Source organism: Manis pentadactyla, chromosome X (genome assembly GCF_030020395.1).
Source record: "Manis pentadactyla isolate mManPen7 chromosome X, mManPen7.hap1, whole genome shotgun sequence".
In the NCBI taxonomy this organism is placed as follows: domain Eukaryota; kingdom Metazoa; phylum Chordata; class Mammalia; order Pholidota; family Manidae; genus Manis; species Manis pentadactyla.
The window spans coordinates 43,513,264-43,530,441 of record NC_080038.1 but is presented as its reverse complement, the minus strand read 5'-3'; the positions used below and the strand labels follow the sequence as shown (position 1 = coordinate 43,530,441).

General features: G+C 51.1%; 1 protein-coding gene and 1 long non-coding RNA gene across 4 annotated transcripts; both read left to right on the top strand.

Moving 5' to 3' along the window:
• The first annotated feature begins 66 nt into the window (after nt 1-66).
• LOC118928043 (uncharacterized) lies at nt 67-2,853 on the top strand. Of its 3 annotated transcripts, none has more exons than XR_008995328.1 (3): nt 73-141; nt 2,125-2,161; nt 2,313-2,853. It is a non-coding gene; the product is annotated as an uncharacterized LOC118928043 (long non-coding RNA). The 3 variants fall into 3 exon arrangements; XR_008995326.1 differs by having other exon boundaries at nt 88-141; nt 1,874-2,161; XR_008995327.1 differs by lacking the exon at nt 2,125-2,161 and having other exon boundaries at nt 67-141.
• Nucleotides 2,854-5,966: 3,113 nt separating this feature from the next.
• Nucleotides 5,967-16,950, top strand: FOXP3 (forkhead box P3). Its single transcript, XM_036916867.2, has 11 exons — nt 5,967-10,655; nt 11,171-11,275; nt 11,364-11,502; nt 11,855-11,942; nt 12,011-12,115; nt 13,009-13,096; nt 13,306-13,386; nt 14,380-14,530; nt 15,172-15,248; nt 16,488-16,589; nt 16,801-16,950. Exons 1-11 carry the CDS (start codon nt 10,305-10,307, stop codon nt 16,948-16,950), a joined length of 1,437 nt encoding a protein of 478 aa, XP_036772762.2. The 5' UTR covers nt 5,967-10,304.
• Nucleotides 16,951-17,178: the final 228 nt, after the last annotated feature.

Below are 17,178 nucleotides of genomic sequence, written 5' to 3'. Positions count from 1 at the left end.
CCGGTGAATCGCGAGCAGAAGCACGCATCCAATGGGGATGCTGGAGAGTGGGCGGTATAGGAGGCGGAGCTACTGGTGGTGGCCTGAATGCGGGTGGTGCGGGGGTAAGGATGGAAAGAGCAGAAGTAGGACAGCTAATGGGTAAGTGTGAGCGGGAGTGGCTGCGGGCGAAGGGGAAAATGGAAGGCTGCAGGCGAAGGGGGCAGCAGGAAGCAAACAGAGAGGCCCGAAAAGCCGGAGATCCGTGGGTTGCGTAAGGTTGTGGGATCTGAAAGATAAAAATAACGAAGAGCCAATGGGGAGCCACGCGCCGGTTGCATAGAGGAGGGATGACGATAATGGCTGCAGAGAGCCAATGGAGAGTATTGTGAGTGTGCACTATGCCTTCAAGGGGCGGTACCAGGGCGGAACTAAGTAATAAGGAGGCTAGACGGAGAGCAAACGGGATATGTCAGCTAGCCAAATGGGGAGCCAAGCGTGAAGGCTGTTTAGACTTCAGAGGAGGTGGACCGGGAAAGAGCAGAGTCAGTGGAGGTGTTGTAGGTGATGTGAAGGAGGGGAAGAACAGCCAATAAGGCGGCCAGAGGAGAGGACGGTGCCTAGACAGTCTGGCTGTAGGATGTTCGGGCAGTAGAACCGGAGAACGCTGGCTGCAAGTAACAACAAAAAAAAAATCACAAAATAATGGGTGCTTAAAGAAGAAAGAACTTTATTTTTTCTCTTCCACCAGTTACGCCATAGTCTGTGTCCTTGTCTGGCCCCAAGACTCTCATTCTTCAACAAATCCTGTGACCTCTCCATTCAGAATATTTCCGAATCTGCACTCTCCTAACCCCCCACTGCCAGCACCATCGTCAGTTACCAGGACTATTGCAGTTGTGTCTCTCCTCATAGGTCCCTGCTTCCACCCTCACTCCTACAATCTGTTCTACACGCGGCAGAGTGCTCTTGTTAAATCCTAAGACAAATCATACCCTTTGCTCACAACCCTCTTATGGCTTCTCCTTCATTTAACTAGAAGTCAAGAGTCCTCATTGTGAGGTACAAGGTCCTGCATGGTCTAACCCTCCTAGTCCATACCTTACTTCATCTCCTACACCTCTTCCTTTCGCTCAAACCACTGTAACCAAATGGACCTCCTTAGCAGACCTTGAGTAAATCAGGCACACTCCCACCTCAGGGCCTTTGCACTGGCTGTCTCCTCTGGAATCACTCAGATATCCCCATAGCTTGTTCCCTCACCTCCTTCAAGTCTGCACCAAAAGTCCCCTTCTCTGGGGACATTTTCACTAACCTGTTTAGTGATGCCCACTCTCCCCCAGAAACCTTCCATGCAAGAGGATATAGTCCAGTACAGAGAGGAAGTGGTGACCTCTGCCCACATGACCCCCCCACCCCTCTCTCTGGGAGGTTCCTGGCTCGTAACAGCAGCAGCAGCATCACCCCTTGCACATCCCAGACCCTGCTCAAGTGGCCCCCTGGAACTCTGAGTCACCACCCTCCCCCCATTTTCCTCTTCTCTGGCCACTCCTCCCATGGAGCAAGTGACAGTAAGGGAGAGATGGTCTGGAGAGGGTGTAACGAAGGTGCAGCCCATACCTCTGACCCTAAAAAAGAAAACCAGCTCCCTCTCTCAGGAGCAAACAGGTCCTGGGGTGGGAAACAAGGCCTTGGCCTCTAGAACTGGCCTGGCTTATAGTTACACAGGAGGTGAAAGGAATGTTAGGACCTAAGTCCATGGGGATCAAGGGATAATTAACCCTGAGGACATCCCTAAAGTAGGCTCCCCAGGACTCCTACCTGACAAGAGCACTCCTCACCCCCTCTTGCTCCGAAGCACATGCCACATCTTTTAAGTCCCTGCTGTACACAGGGTTCCTGCAGGCCTATAACCTGAAGACTTCATCCCACCTTGGTGCCCCCCCTGGCTGCCCAGCACACACAGGCCGTCTTTGGGTCTCACACATGTCCCACCAACTCAGAAGCCTCAACCAGTGAAGGTTTTGTTTTGAACTAATGGTGGGGAGGGTTGGTTTGGGTTTTTTTAATTGTTGCTGGCTGATTTTTTTTTTAGGTCTTTTTTTTTCTCTATTCACCTTTTTTTTTTTTCTTGTCTTCACAAAGCCTGGCCATCAGGCCCCCTGTGGGCTTTTCCAGAAAGGTGAGTCTAAGTTGTTGAGGAAAGAGGTGCTCCTTTTCTTGAGGGCTTGGGAGGTGGAAGAGGAAAAAAGGTGAACGGGTGGAGGGTTGGGTCTTGGCCACTGGGTTTATACCATGTGAATTAAAAGCTGTTGCCAATTTCTCATCCTCAGGCCTGAAGCCGGTCTTGCAGAGAGGTCGGAGTGGACATTGGATGACAGAACTCTGGGTCATGCAGAGTGCTGGGGAGCCAGGAGTCTCAACCCTGGCCTGTCAGGAGAAGCTCCTGGACTCTGCTCTACCCTGTTGACCGTTGGTTGGAGGGTGTCCCTGCCGAGGTGAAGAAATGCAGCTGCCAGCTCTTGAACAACCTTAAAACCTCACAAGCTTCAGGGCCCCAGAAGAATCTCCTAATCTCACAACATACCCGTTGTTGCAGCCTAGAATTTAAAACCTGAAACTGTTGGGCTCAAGGAAACCTGGGGGTTTCAAAGCCCTGCACCAAGGAAGGCAGGGTCCCCGCTCACCAGCTTTGTGATTTGCAGCAAGTTGCTTGGCTACTTCATGCCTCACCACTGTCCCCATCTGTATAACACCCATGTTGACAAGATGGACCTCAAAGGGCTGTGTGGTAAGGAGTGATTATTACCGTTTGTGAGAATTCAGCACTATGTCTGGCACATGGAAAAATCCAAAATAAATGTCAGCTACAGGGATGATGGCAGATACTTGGAGTCCTGAAACCTTGGAAACTGAGATGTTTTTTAAGTAGAAGATCACAAAGGCCGAGGGCCTCAAAAGCATCCATCCATGGTGTCCCCGACTACAAGGGGTTGGGGTTCCAGGGGGCCTGTGGGTTCCATAAGGATGGATGCATTAATACTGGGGACCTGGCTGGGACATTCCTTGTAGGGTGGCCTCTGGGTCAGAACTCTCAGCCCTAAGACATGATAAGACAAGACTTTTCTCCATTTCCTCAGTCAGTGGATTCTGGGAGCCAGTGATTCTCACTCTTTAACTCTGTTAATTGTGGGGGGTAGGGAGGGACTACCTGCTTTTTTTTTCTCCATGAAGTAACTTCCATGCCCCTTACCCTCTGCGGAAAGATGAGTTGCAAGCGTGTCCAGAGTTTCAGGTCCCCGGGCAGTAAGAGCGGTGATAACCATATCAATTCCACCTAAGAGGAAACTGAGGCCTGGAGCAGGACAAAGCCTCTGGAACCCCAGCCCTATTCCATTTCTTTCCCTGATTTTACCTGTCCCATCTCACTCCCACAATTGTGTCTCTGCCCACCTGGGATGCCCCTGTGACTTATTAGAGTTCTTTTTCCCTGGGTTTTTTTTTTTCTAACTCTATATACTTTTGTTTAAAAACCTGTGGTTTCTCATGAGCCCTGTTATCTCATTGATACCTCTCACCTCTGTGGTGAGGGGAAGAAATCATATTTTCAGATGACTCGTAAAGGGCAAAGAAAAAACCCAAAATTTCAAAATTTCCGTTTAAGTCTCATAATCAAGAAGAGGAGAAACAGAGTGAGCAAGTGAGAGAGAGAGAGAAAACTATGAGAACCCCCCCCCCACCCTGTGATTATCAGCACACACACTCATCAAAAAAAAATTGGATTATTAGAAGAGAGAGGTCTGTGGCTTCCACACCGTGGTTTTTCTTCTCGGTATAAAAGCAAAGTTGTTTTTGATATGTGACAGTTTCCCACAAGCCAGACTGATCCTTTTCTGTCAGTCCACTTCATCAAGGTGAGTGTCCCTGCCCTCTCCCTCCAGATGCAGGTCCAATGGAGGAGATTGCAGTGAGGTAGGCACTGGGGGGTCAGGGGCCCTCCAGTAAAGTCAAGATGCACACAGCTACTGTGCTCCCAGTCAGGTAAGGTATTTTTTACAATAATAATAGTAATAATAAATGCCAGAAGACTGATAGGTAAAATATTTCATCAGTGCTTGGCAGAGGCAAAGGTAAACAAATTAATTGATATGTAGATGGATAGGATTTTTTAAATATGTTAACTGCCAGTCTTTATGAATTTCAGAGCTTTGAACAACTTGAAACACTTTCCAGGTATAACTGGACATTTCAGCTTTATCTCTTGCATCTCCTCGTCTCTTCTCTCTCCCCATCTCCCATTCCTCTCTTCTCTTTGCTCACCCCATCTCGCTCTCTCCATGTTTCTATACCCCTCTATTTCTGTTTCCCTGGCACTCAGACTCTCTGTCCCTCTTTCTCTGGCTCTGACCATCTTCCCTGTCTCCATCTCCTCCATGTCCACCATATTCCAACTGTCTCCTTTCCTACATCTTTCTCCCCACCACCTCTCCTGCTCTCTTTCCTCACCTTCCCCCACCTGCCTTCCCACCCAGAACCCAGGCCACAGCTTTGTACCATTGGTGCTTAATAATAGTGCATTGAGTAACATCAAAGAGGACCTTTATATTTTACAAGAATGGGCATCAGTTCTGTTTACCCCAATGGAAGGAGGACTGTAAGCTGTCAGGTCAGGCTGAGCACTTAACTGAACTTGTGCTTGTGCCACATGAGGGGAGACCCTCCTGGGAGGCACTTCCCTCCACTGTCAACCGTGGTTTAGATGTGTGGTCCTACCCCAGAAATGTGTGTGTGTGTGTGTGTGTGTGTGTGTGTGTGTGTGATTCCAGAGTCCATGTCCAGAAACAGCAGGCCACTTGGGGCTGGGATGAGCTCATCTCTGTAGGTTTAGCAAATGCTCATTAAGTGTTAGATGTTAGTATTTTTTTTCACCAAATTAGAATCACACTATCTATTCCTGCTTTATTCAATTAATAGGAACATTTTTGTAGGTCACTAAAAATTATTTCAATATATGATCTTTCACGGCTGTCAAGACTGTTATCATATTGCCATGAACCATGATTGGTTCAGCCAAATGCCAATTATTGGACATTCAGGTTGTTTCTCGTTTGTCCCCATAATCATCCCTGATTAGTTCCTTGGAGTCCTGAAAATGGAGTTGCTGACCCAAAGGGTATGTGCATTTTTAAGGTTTCTGACCGTCTCTGCAAATTGTTCTTCCAAAAGTTTGTCCCATTTTATGCTCTCTCTACTCAAGCTAACCCTGGGTGGGTATTATCATATTTTAATCCTTTCTCAACAGGTAAGAAAAAATATTACCACATTGTTGGCATTTTTATTCTTTGAATACTTATAGTGTTTATTGACCATTTGTACTTTTTGAAAAAGTTGGTCATGTCCTTAGTCCTAATAGGGTGTTCATCTTTTTTTCATACTGATTTGTCACAGTTCCTTATTGAGATGTTAACCTTCTATCAGATATATATATATATATATATATATATATATATATATATATAGCAAATGTTTTCCCCCAGTTCATCCTTTGCTTCTTCTATTTGTTTAGTATTTTGTGACACTTATGACATTTTTATATAGTCAAATAGTTTAGTCTTTTCTTCTGTGCTTACTGTCTCTGGTTTTGTGCTTAGAAAGTCCTTTCCCACTTGAAAACAAGATAAATATTCACCTGTGTTGGCTTCTAGTTTTTTCTATGGCTTCATTTTTTCCATTTACTGTAGAGGTTACGAGTGTGGGTACTGGAGCCAGACTGTCTGGGACAAACCCAGCCTCACCCCAAGCCACCTGTGTGATTTTCTTAGCCAGGCATTTAACCTCTCTATACCTCCATTTCCTCATATATACTGTGATGATTATAATAGTACCTACCTCAAAGAGTCGTGGTGAAGATAAAATCTATTAACCATGTTAAGTGTTTTGTATAACACCTGGCATACGGTAAACCCCAACATTAGGTATCATTATTTATTTCTTTAATAGATCTAGTATTTATTTTGGGGCCTATGATAGTGGTAACATTCAAAGTGGACAGGAGGGGTTGGTGGGAAAATGGACTGATTATTCATTCAATAACATTTTTCTCTTAATTATCCCAGAAACATTTGCTAAATAATCCACTGTCACCCAGCTTGCAGTGCCACATTCATCACGGATTCAGTCCCCTCTAGACATTGGTCTGTGTTTACACTTTCTATTCTGTTCTGTTTTTCTGTGTCTGTTCTTGTACCAGGGCCACATGCTTGGCTGGATGTTGCTTTGCAATACAACATAGTACCTGGTCATAGGCCCTCAGCATCTTGCCTTCGTCGTTCCTTGTTATTTTAGGCAGCATCCGTTCCTCCAGCCAGAGACCAGCAACTGTTCTTATTTGGAGCCCCTTTCTCCCACCCCACCTCAGTTCTCTGTCTCTCTCTGATGTTTCTGTCTCCCTTGTCCTTTCTCTGCTTCTCATTCTGTCTCCCTCTTTGCATGCATTCCCCTGACATTCTGCTCCTATGGGGTCCTCTCCCCCCTTCTCTGTCACTCTCTGTTGTTCCTTCTCTCCACATCTCACTCTCATTCCCTTTCTGTGTCTCTTTCCCACCTCATATCTCTCCCATCTCTCTCTGTATCTCCTATTCTCTGTGTCTTTCTATTCCCCTATGTTTATCTGCTTTTCTCTGTTTCTGTCTCTGTCTCTATGTATCTGTCTCTCAGCCAGTACCCAGATAGAGGGGCAGTTGTTGACTCGAAGCACTTCAGACCCCTAAGAACTTACCCAGACACAAAGCAAAAAGGTCCTAACTCTCATCTCCTCCACACCTCTCCCCATCCCCAGTGTGCAGAGGGGCAAAGTGAAGCCCAGAGATGAGTGGGAGGACTTCTTCCAAGCCCTCACACAGATGCAGTGGCAGAGTTGAGACCCAAGGTCTGATGTCAGGACTCTCAGTGGGACCCTGCTTCCATCTCTCCCCCTACCCCCACCGTGAGCCTCAGTTTGCCCCTCAATACCTTTGAGGAGAGGAGGGGGACCAGGGCTGCCTTCCAGCTGCTACCATTCCCCCTTTTTTCACAAGTTGAACCCTCACACAGGCAAGAGGCTTCACGGTCCCAGTGTGGCATCCAGTCTCACAAGAGCTAGTCCGGGTGGGGTCCCAACACCAAAGGGTAATGATACTGGAGGGTTGTAAGTCAGTTGGTCTGGCTGTGATCAGAGCTCAGCCATGTCCCCAGAGTTGGTACTGATTTCTGGGAACCTCTATCCGAGGGCCCCTCCCAAGAGCCTAGTGGTAGGTTCTCTACTGGCCAAGGCCAGGGCTTTTCCTGCTCGCTACCATGAGGTCCTAGCCAAAGGCATGCCGTCTTCTACCTCCCCCCAGTTCCCTCCCGTTCCCTAGTTGAGTGGCTGTGAGTTTGGGAACACTGTACCAGAATGGACGGGGACACTGAGGCCTTGTGGGTGTCCATCCTGATGACTGATGTTTTGTATCATCTTTGGAAGATGGGTACCTTTTTATACAGGAGCAGGGGGAAAGTTACAGCGAGTTAGTGGCAGAGCCTGGCCCCAGGCTGGGAGAAGTAGAGGGGATGAGTCTGGCCCTCCTTCTTTCACAGGCCTTAGGAGGGAGGCTTGCTGCAATTCCACATCTGGTAGGTGGGAGGCCCTATGTAATAGGGAGCTTTGTGTGCTTCGGGGAGTTCCAGCGAGTTTGGAAACCAGCGGCATTGGCCTTCACATACTAAGAAGTTGGACCCGTGGACCTCAAAGGGTCTGTGGGTTTGAGATTCTAGGATCCTGTGAATCAAAGAAATTATATTCTATGATTCTGAGGTTCTAGTGTAGTACTGTTGGGAGACCCTAAAAATCCCAGTATCTCTGGGGTCTGCATGGTACTCCCCAAGCATCAGACCTTGGGCCTCGCCATGGCCCAGGAAGGTCCAGGTCTACAGAGCCAAGGGCTTGTCATGGTGGCCAAATGGATGTCACTCACCACATCCGCCAGCACCCACGCCACCCCACCTAGGCCAGGAAGGCTGTAGGGTGGGCCAGTCAATTCTCGGAATGAAACCTGTGGGGTGGGGGATCTGCCCCCTTCTCTTCCTCCTTGGTGCTGATGAAGCCCAGCGCATCCGGCGGCCATGACGTCAATGACGGAAAAACCTGGGGAAGTTGGGGGCTGTGACAATAGGGCCCAGATACAGACCCCGATATGAAAACACAATGTGTCCCAGAAACATCCTTCATGCAGCTTCTGAGAAACAGTCAGAAAGGGACGCCCCAACAGACAGTGCAGGAAGCCGGCTGCCCAACCCGGCCCTCCAGGTACCCCCCTCACCAGACCATATCCATATGTCCTTTGTGAGAATTTATCTATGCTTCCCTGAGTTAGACACGTTCCTGATATGCCTGGGGAGGAGACAGCTTATAAGCTCTGGCCAAGTGTCCAGGCAGCTTCAGAAGTGACCACAGGCCAACTGTGTGGGCCAGGCCAGAACTGGTGGGAAACATCCACTCACTTAGCAAAATCAGTATTAGTTTACTCAGGCTGCTGTAACAAAGTTACCACAAACTGGAGGGCTTGAAGAACAGAAATGTATCATGGTTCTGGAGTCTAGAAGTCTGAGATCAAGGTGTCAACAGGGTAGGCTCCCTCTGAGGGAGAATCTGTTTGTGCCTGTGTCCCAGCTTCTGCTGCCTTGCTGGCAGTCTTTGGCGTTCCTTGGTTTCTGCTCCATCATGCTGATCTCCACCACCATTCATTCCCTCACCTCTTCACGGTCACCTATGTTCTATCAGGCCCTCATTCCGAGCCTACGTAGACCCCAGCTGCTGATTCTTGTGTGATGCTCTAACCCTCAAGAGACTGAAGGGTTTAATACCTGGATTCTCACCCGCACCTTGCTCAGCACTCCCGTGAGCTAAAAGCAAAGAAAGGAAGAACAACTGCTCCCCCAAAACCCGCCTTGTGCTGGCCTGGGCTGCTGTCAGCAGCTGTGTGCCCAACCCGGTGCTGTGGGGTGGGGTGGGGAGTGGCACACATGCACACCCACACACTGACCAATAGCAGGGGGCTATGTACACATGCACAATTTCTGGACAAAGAAGGGCATTTTCAAGTCACCATGGGACTGTAAATTGCTGCACCTGGGTGTCTCCTTCAGTAGAACAGACGTTGGATTAGGCAGTCTCTTCCATCTCTGGCTTCCTCTCAGACTGAGACTGCAGAATTCTGAGAAACTGAAGCCCTGCCCATTGGGGAAGTGTATGATTCTGGAGCTCAGCAGATGGGCCTGGGGCCATTATGGAGGGCTTTCTGGATAGGAAGTGGGTAGGGGAAGAGGAGGAAGAGTGGATGCTCCAGGAAGGCCAAATAGCACTAGAAAGACTTGGAAGCAGGCTTAGGGAACAGAGATTGAGGTAAACAATGGTGAGTAGAGGCGCTCCTCCAGGTCTCGGCTCAAGAGAATCCATCTCTCCTCCTCTCTGCCACCTGCCATGTCAGCTCCATGCAGGGCAGGAACCCAGAGATGATTACAGCCGGCCCCTGCCTGAGCTCTAGACTCCTGTACTCAGCTGGCCACTCAGTATTTCCATTTGCATGTCCAAGGCCAGACTCTTCATGTCCATTCATACCTGGATCACCAGCACCAACCCCGCTCCCCTACCTCCCCCATCACAGGTAATGTCAACTCTGCCCTTTCAGCTGCCCAGGCCAATACCCTCTCTCACCCCCCACATCCAGGCTGCCAGCAGATTCTCCTGATTCCACTTTCAAAACACATTCAGAACTCACTCACTTCTCACCATCTCCACTGCTGCCATCCTGGTCTGTGCCACCACTGTTGCCAGCCTGGACTGTTGCAGAAGCCTTCTCACTAGTCCCCCTGCTTTTGCCTTTCTATAACCTGTCCCTCTCACACCCCTCCACTCCCAGACATGCTCAAGTCACTGGGGTAAAATAATGCCACCAGGGAAGTCAAGAGACCAGCCCCAGTGGGACTGGCAAAAGTCGTGTGGCCTGTGCAGGGTTCAGGGAAGACCAAAGGACCAAAACTTGGACACAAGCCTCAAGTGGTGGGGGGAAAGAGCTGAAACCTGCCCTGAGGCCCCCAAAACCACTTGGAGTCCCCCACCGCCCTTGTGAGGACACATCCACACCAGGGCTGTGCCAGTGCATGCAGGCAAGATGTGTGCCAGACCCATGTATGGTGAATGTCTGCACATGGGGCATGAGCAGAAACACATATGCCTGTGTTCCTGGCACCAATGTATGTGTGCACGCACACATGATCAGAGCTGGGGTCCAGTGTAGGCCCTCTGGGACATGCCCCAGACACTGCCTGCCATGACCAGAGTGGGTGTCCACGTGGTTCAGGTGGTTGAGTATTTCCCACACACCCCCAGGACAAATGTAACTCCTTCCCTTCTGTGTCCCCACAGCCTGTCCTGGGACAAGGACCCAATGCCCAACCCCAGGCCAACCAAGCCCTTGGCCCCTTCCTTGGTGCTCAACCCATCCCCAGGAATCTCACCCAACTGGAGGGCTGCACCCAAAGCCTCAGACCTGCTGGGGGCCAAGGGCCCGGGAGCAACCTTCCAGGGTCGGGACCTCCGAGGTGGGGCCCATGCTTCTTCCTCCACCTCCTTGAACCCCATGCCACCATCGCAACTGCAGGTGAGGCCCAGGGCCCAGGATGGGGCAGGCAGGGTGGGGCACCTGGGCCTACAGGTGCGACCTTTACTGTGGCACTGGGTGGGGGGCCCAGCTGGGGCACAGGAAGTGGTTTTCTGGGTCCCAAGCAAGTCTGTGCCTTATGCAGATGTTACAGGGCCAAGAAAGTCCCCACTTAGCAGGTCTCAGAATTCAAGGCTCTCCCCAACCTCCCAATCCCTGTCTCAGGAGAGGAGACCTTATCATGGTTCCACAGGCACCACCATGTGTTGCCATCTCCTTGTGACAGAGGAAAGGGCTGGAGCCCAAGGAGGTGAGGTGACAGGGTTGACTGAGTCCAGCCCTGCCACTTATTAGCTGTTTGATCTTCAGTAAGTCACTCAGCCTCCCTGAGCCTCAGTTTCCACATATGTAAAATGGAGATGGTCATTGTACCTGGCATGTGGGGTTGTATGAATTAGACATGAAGAGTAGTGAGGATAAGGATGGCATCTCACCCACCTGCCTTCTCCCCCCAGCTGCCCACAGTGCCCCTAGTCATGGTGGCACCCTCCGGGGCACGGCTGGGCTCCTCGCCCCACTTGCAGGCACTCCTCCAGGACAGGCCACACTTCATGCACCAGGTACCGACTCCAAATGGGCAGGGAGAAGGGAATAGGTTGGAGCACTGGGGAGGGGCCTTGCTGAACCATGGCTGGTATGTGCCCCCAGCTCTCAACAGTAGATGCCCATGCCCGGACCCCCATGCTGCAGGTGCGCCCATTGGACAGCCCAGCTATGATCAGCCTCCCGCCACCCGCCACTGCCGCTGGAGTCTTCTCCCTCAAGGCTCAGCCTGGCCTGCCACCTGGTAACACCACACACCACAGCTCTACAGAACCCCAGAGCCCACAAATCTTTGAATGTGAGCAGCATAGGCTGCTCAATCATGGCCCTCAGGAGGTTGACAAGTCAGGTCTTATCATCTTGGAAACTCCAACCTCCAAAAAATGTCAGATTTAGAACCTTAAAGATGCAGAATGTCAAAATCACAGAACCACAGAGTTTTGCAAAGTTAGTCAAAATATCAGCACTTGAGAATGACAGTCTTTGAGCTGTTCCACCAGAAGCCTTGGACAGTAGGGACACCAGAGTCCCCTGGGAGTCAGGGCCTGCAGGGCTCAAAGGGAGGCTCAAAATGACAGGCTTGTCCCCACCCTCAGGGATCAATGTGGCCAGCCTGGAGTGGGTATCCAGGGAGCCAGCGCTGCTCTGCACCTTTCCAAGCCCCAGCGCACCCAGGAAAGACAGGTCAGTGGGCATGACTGGGAAGGACCGTTGCCCTGGCATCCCCTCCCCTGACACTCTCTGTCCCCTAGCACCCTTTCGACTGTGCCCCAGAGCTCCTATTCACTGCTGGCAAACGGTGTCTGCAAGTGGCCTGGATGTGAGAAGGTCTTTGAGGAGCCAGAGGACTTCCTCAAGTGAGTGATGCAGACTCATTTCAGTCCTGGGGAGGATTTGTGGGAGGAGGTCTGGGGTACAAGTCTCAACTCAGGCCTCATCCCAATAGGTAAGATGAAAGGCAAAAGCTAGGACTGTGGGTTCAAACCCTGGCTCTTTCACTCACTGGCTATGTGACTTTGAGCAAGTTACTTAGTTTCTCTGGGCCTCTGATCCCTCATCTGTATAATGGGGCATCATAATAGGGGCATGTACTATTAAACCATTTTACAGATAAAGAAACTAAGGCTAAAGAAGTTAAGTGTCTTAATCAAGATCACCCAGTTGCTAAGGGACAGAGCTAGGATTTGAACCTAGGAAGCCAGGCTCCAAAATCCACACTCTTAACTGCTTTGCCCTGCTACCCCTCATGTCAACACAGCAGTCCCAGCTTCTCACAATGGCTATTGCCACCTCCCCTCAGCCCCGTCTCTCTCTCTCTCTCTCTCTCTCTCTCTCTCTCTCTCTCTCTCTCTCTCTCTCTCTCTCTCACACACACACACACACACACACACACTTTCTCCAACTATAACCAACTATAAGCAGCAACTCAATGAGTGCATCCTGTCCTCTTCCTGACTAGGCCTTTACACAGGCTGCTCCCTCCACCTGGAAGGCCTTTCCTGCTCTCATCTACCTGGTACACTTTCAGCTCACCACCCTTCCAACACCATCTCCAACACCGTGGCTGGGCTTGAGTGGCAAGCTCAGGCCTGGTACACAGTGGATGCCAAATAGCATGTGTTGAAGGAATAACAGGGAAACTGAGATAGAGGGGAGGGAGGCTGAGGCTCTGAGCCCTTCCCACTCAGAACAGTAAGCCAGGTGGCGAGGCCTGCCACAGTCACCTACATGGAATCTTCTCCCTTCCTAGGCACTGCCAGGTGGACCATCTGCTGGATGAGAAGGGCAGAGCGCAATGTCTCCTCCAGAGGGAGGTAGTGCAGTCTCTAGAGCAGCAGGTGATGCAGTGGGGTGGGCAGTGGTTGGGGGCTGGTGGGCAAACCTTATGTCCACCCTGTGCCAGGAGCTAGTCTCACTCAGGATGGGGGATGGCATAAAGGAAGGAAGGAAGGAAGGAGGCAGGGTATCCCAGGCAAGACCATAAGCTGGGCAAAGCTGTGATGAAAACAAGCCAGGTTGAAGCTTCACTTTGTGCCCACACTCACAGCTGCTGCTAGAGAAGGAGAAGCTGGGCGCTATGCAGGCCCACCTGGCTGGGAAGATGGCCCTGACTACGGCTCCATCCACGGTGAGCCACCAAGGCCCATGGACAGCACAGAGCTGCTGGGCGGGCAGGCAGGGCAGGGGTCCTGCAGGATGCAGGGTACCTATCCTTGCACCCAGGCCCTGGAATCTCGGGGCCCCTGTCCCCAGCTCCAAATATGCCCCAACCTGGGAATCTGTCTCTTCCTGTTACAACCCTCTGACCCTAATATCCCAAAACATTGTCATCTTCAGTTTTCAAAGCAACAGCAAATAACCGAACACATACTGAACGCAGACTGTGCACTGCTGGCAAGATCGGCTATAACTCTCAGGGCCCAGTGCAAAATGAAAATGCAGGGCTCAAATTTTAAGATGAAGACCTCAGAGCATTAAACAAAGGGTGGGGCCCTGTGGGACTGCACGCCCATGCAGCCAGCCCTGGGTCCCAGGCTCTGTTTCTGAGCACTCTGCTAGTATTATGTAATCCTCATGATGCCACTGTAAGATGTTTATTACCATCATCCCCAGTTCACAGATGAGAAAAATTGAGGCCAGGGAAGCTTAGGTGACTTTCCCAAGAGGAGCCAAATTCAACCCCAGCTCATGGCCCCAGCATTGATGCACTGCACACACATGTACCACACACATGTCCACACCGGCATTCTAGAAAATACAGCTCGTGTTGCTTCATGGGATTCCACAGCAGACAGGAATGGAGAAGAGGGTACCCTTGCTTTTAAAAATACTTATTTAAAATTAAAGTGGAAAGTCTGTAATTAGCACTCACAATATAGGTAGTCACAGGGAAGGCAGTACAGCACAGAGAAGACAAGTAATGACTCGAGAGCATCTTACTATGCTTATGTACAGTGGGGGGGGATGAGGACTTGATAATATAGGTGACTGTTGAAACCACAATGTCATTCATGTAAAACCTTTGTAAGATTGTATATCAATGATACTTTAATTTAAAAAAAGAAGAAAGTTAAAGTGGAAAGTTTAAGCCTCTGAGACACCAGACTGCCTTCTGCCCCAGGCATCATCTGACAAGGGCTCCTGCTACACTGGATCAGCAGGCACCCCAAGCACAGCCCCCATCCCAGGCTGGGCCGGCCCCCAGGCCTCTGATAGCCTGTTTTCTGTGCGGAGGCACCTCTGGGGCAGCCATGGAAACAGCACATTCCCAGGTAAGAATGGTCCCTGCTCTACATGGCACCCCTGAACCCCTAATCCCCCAACTGGCCCTGGGGAGAGGGGGACAGAAAGGAGCTCTCTACTGCTATTCCCACCAACAACACCCAGCCCTTGGAAAAATGCATCTGCTTGCAGAAGCTTCCTCTCAGAACTTCCACAGCCTGCCACCCCCATTATTGTTTCTAACATCTGGTCCTGCCTTCCCTGGGGATGAGGCTCACTCCCTCTGGGCTTCAGCTACTCCATTTGGCCATCAGAAGGGAAACTAGCTAAGTAATTCCCAGGAACTCTATCCCCACCCCAAGGAAAAGTGGGGTGATTTGCCCAAGCTCACCAATCCACGACTACCCACAAGGCCTGGGCTGTGGGCTTAACAAGGATTAGAGGTCTCATCCTGGTTTTGCCATGTAACCAGCTACACCCCTTTGGTATGCAAGTTACTTCACTTTTAAACCTCATGGAGAATAAGCCCCATTTTGGTGGGAGTAGTGCAAAGAGTAAATGGTAGAATTTACGTAAATTCTCAGTGCAGTAACTGTGACGGTATAAACCTACATTAGCCCTGAGAGCACTGGCAGGTGGGAGAGGGAGCAAGGAGCTCCCAGATGGGGTCTGATTCTTCCCCCACCCCCAGAGTTCTTCCACAACATGGACTACTTCAAGCTCCACAACATGCGGCCCCCTTTCACCTATGCCACTCTCATCCGCTGGGTAAGCAGAGCAGCTCAGGCCAAGGTGAAGGAAGAGAAAGGGGGTGGGACCTGCCTCCCAAACTTCTGGCCTCCCTCTCAGCAACCTCAAGGCAGGCTCCTGCATGAACAAACCCATTCCTCATACTGACTTCACCCCAGACCTGCCCCGAACCCAAACCTAAACCACCAGGCTGGCCAGTGCAAGCAAAATTCTGGCCCCAAACCTACCCACTTCCTGATGTCCACCTCAATCCCTCCTGGTCCTGTAAAACAGCCCAAAAACTAACCTGATCTCTGCCCCTTGCCCTAACCTCACCCCAGGTATTACCCTAAGTCCTTTCCCAGCCCACAAGTACCCCAGTATGTCAACACATCCTCTGGTGGGACCCAGTTTCTGACCCCTCCCTTCCTTTAACACCTATCTGAACTTTTCCTGCCAGCCTAACACCTTCATCTGAGTCCCCCTAATGCCTTCCCAGAACCTCCACCAGAGCTGGCCCAGTCTTCCTCCTCAGTCCACACCTAACCCCTATGTGATGTCACGTATTCCCCTACATGGCCCATCCTGACCTGGAACCTCAAATGCAGCCTTCACCACTAACACTTAACTTAATCCCATTCCTAAATCCAAACAAATTCCCTGACCCCTCGCCTTGCTCTGTACCCAAATTTAGTCCATAACCTTAAATGACTACACACAACTAGCCTCAGCTCCACCACAGCTAACCTCGTTCTTGACCCTGACACTAACCACATTCCTGACACACCAAATAACTAGAGAGCTGGGACTGACCTCATGCCACCCCATCCCTCACCCCTCAACCTGCTCAAGTTCACCCCCAGCCCAACCCTTAACCAACCCCTTCCCTGACCTTTAAACTCTTCCTGGCCCTTTACCCCTTCCAAATCCTTAAGATGACCCCACTCCTGGCCCATAACCTTCCCAAACCCTGAAACCTGTACATAGAAGCCCAGCTCCAGTTCCATCCCAGACCCTCAAGCTAACCACAGCCCTACCCTGAACCAGACCCACCGTCATCTCGGCCCTGATCCACTACCTAACCCCTGCCTAGCCAACCCCACCCCACTTCTAACCCTGTCTCTGATCCATCACCCCACGCTGTTTCCCTCCTTCCCTTCCCCTGCCCTCACAGTTCCTCCCATGTCACACAGCCCGGGGTGGGCCATGGCCCTCTCAGCCTGACTGTGGGGGAGTGGCTTCCCTCACCCTCACATCCCCACACCCTCTATCCTCCAGGCCATCCTGGAGGCTCCTGAGAAGCAGCGGACACTCAATGAGATCTACCACTGGTTCACACGCATGTTTGCCTTCTTCAGAAACCATCCTGCCACCTGGAAGGTGAGCTCCTCTGGAAGTGGCAATGGCTTGGAGGGCCCCAAATGCCACCAGAGTGTTGGACTAAGCTCAGCAGTGGGCAGACCTGAGGCTGGGCTGTAGGCATGTTGGGAAGGAGCAAGCGGTTAGGTTTTGGTGGGGCCTCTGACCTCAGAAGATGACTGCCAGGCCACTCCCCTGCCCCCCGCCTGACTGGCTGGTCCCTCTTTCACAGAACGCCATCCGCCACAACCTGAGCCTGCACAAGTGCTTCGTGCGGGTGGAGAGTGAGAAGGGGGCTGTGTGGACCGTGGACGAGTTTGAGTTCCGCAAGAAGAGAAGCCAGAGGCCCAGCAGGTGTTCCAATCCCACACCAGGCTCCTGACCACAAAATCAAGAAAGATGGACAGGGGCCAAAATGGCGGGTGGAAGCAGCTGGGGGTAGGGGTAACACGCCCTGGTCGTGCCCACAGAGACCAAGAAGTGAAGTGTGCACGGTCTTGCCTGCCCTGCAGCTGACTACTGTCCTGCTCCAAGGCTGCTCAGTGGGCCCCAGCCCTGCACCCCAACCCCAGCCACCTACAACAGGCTCTCCAGCCAGACTGAGCCTTCA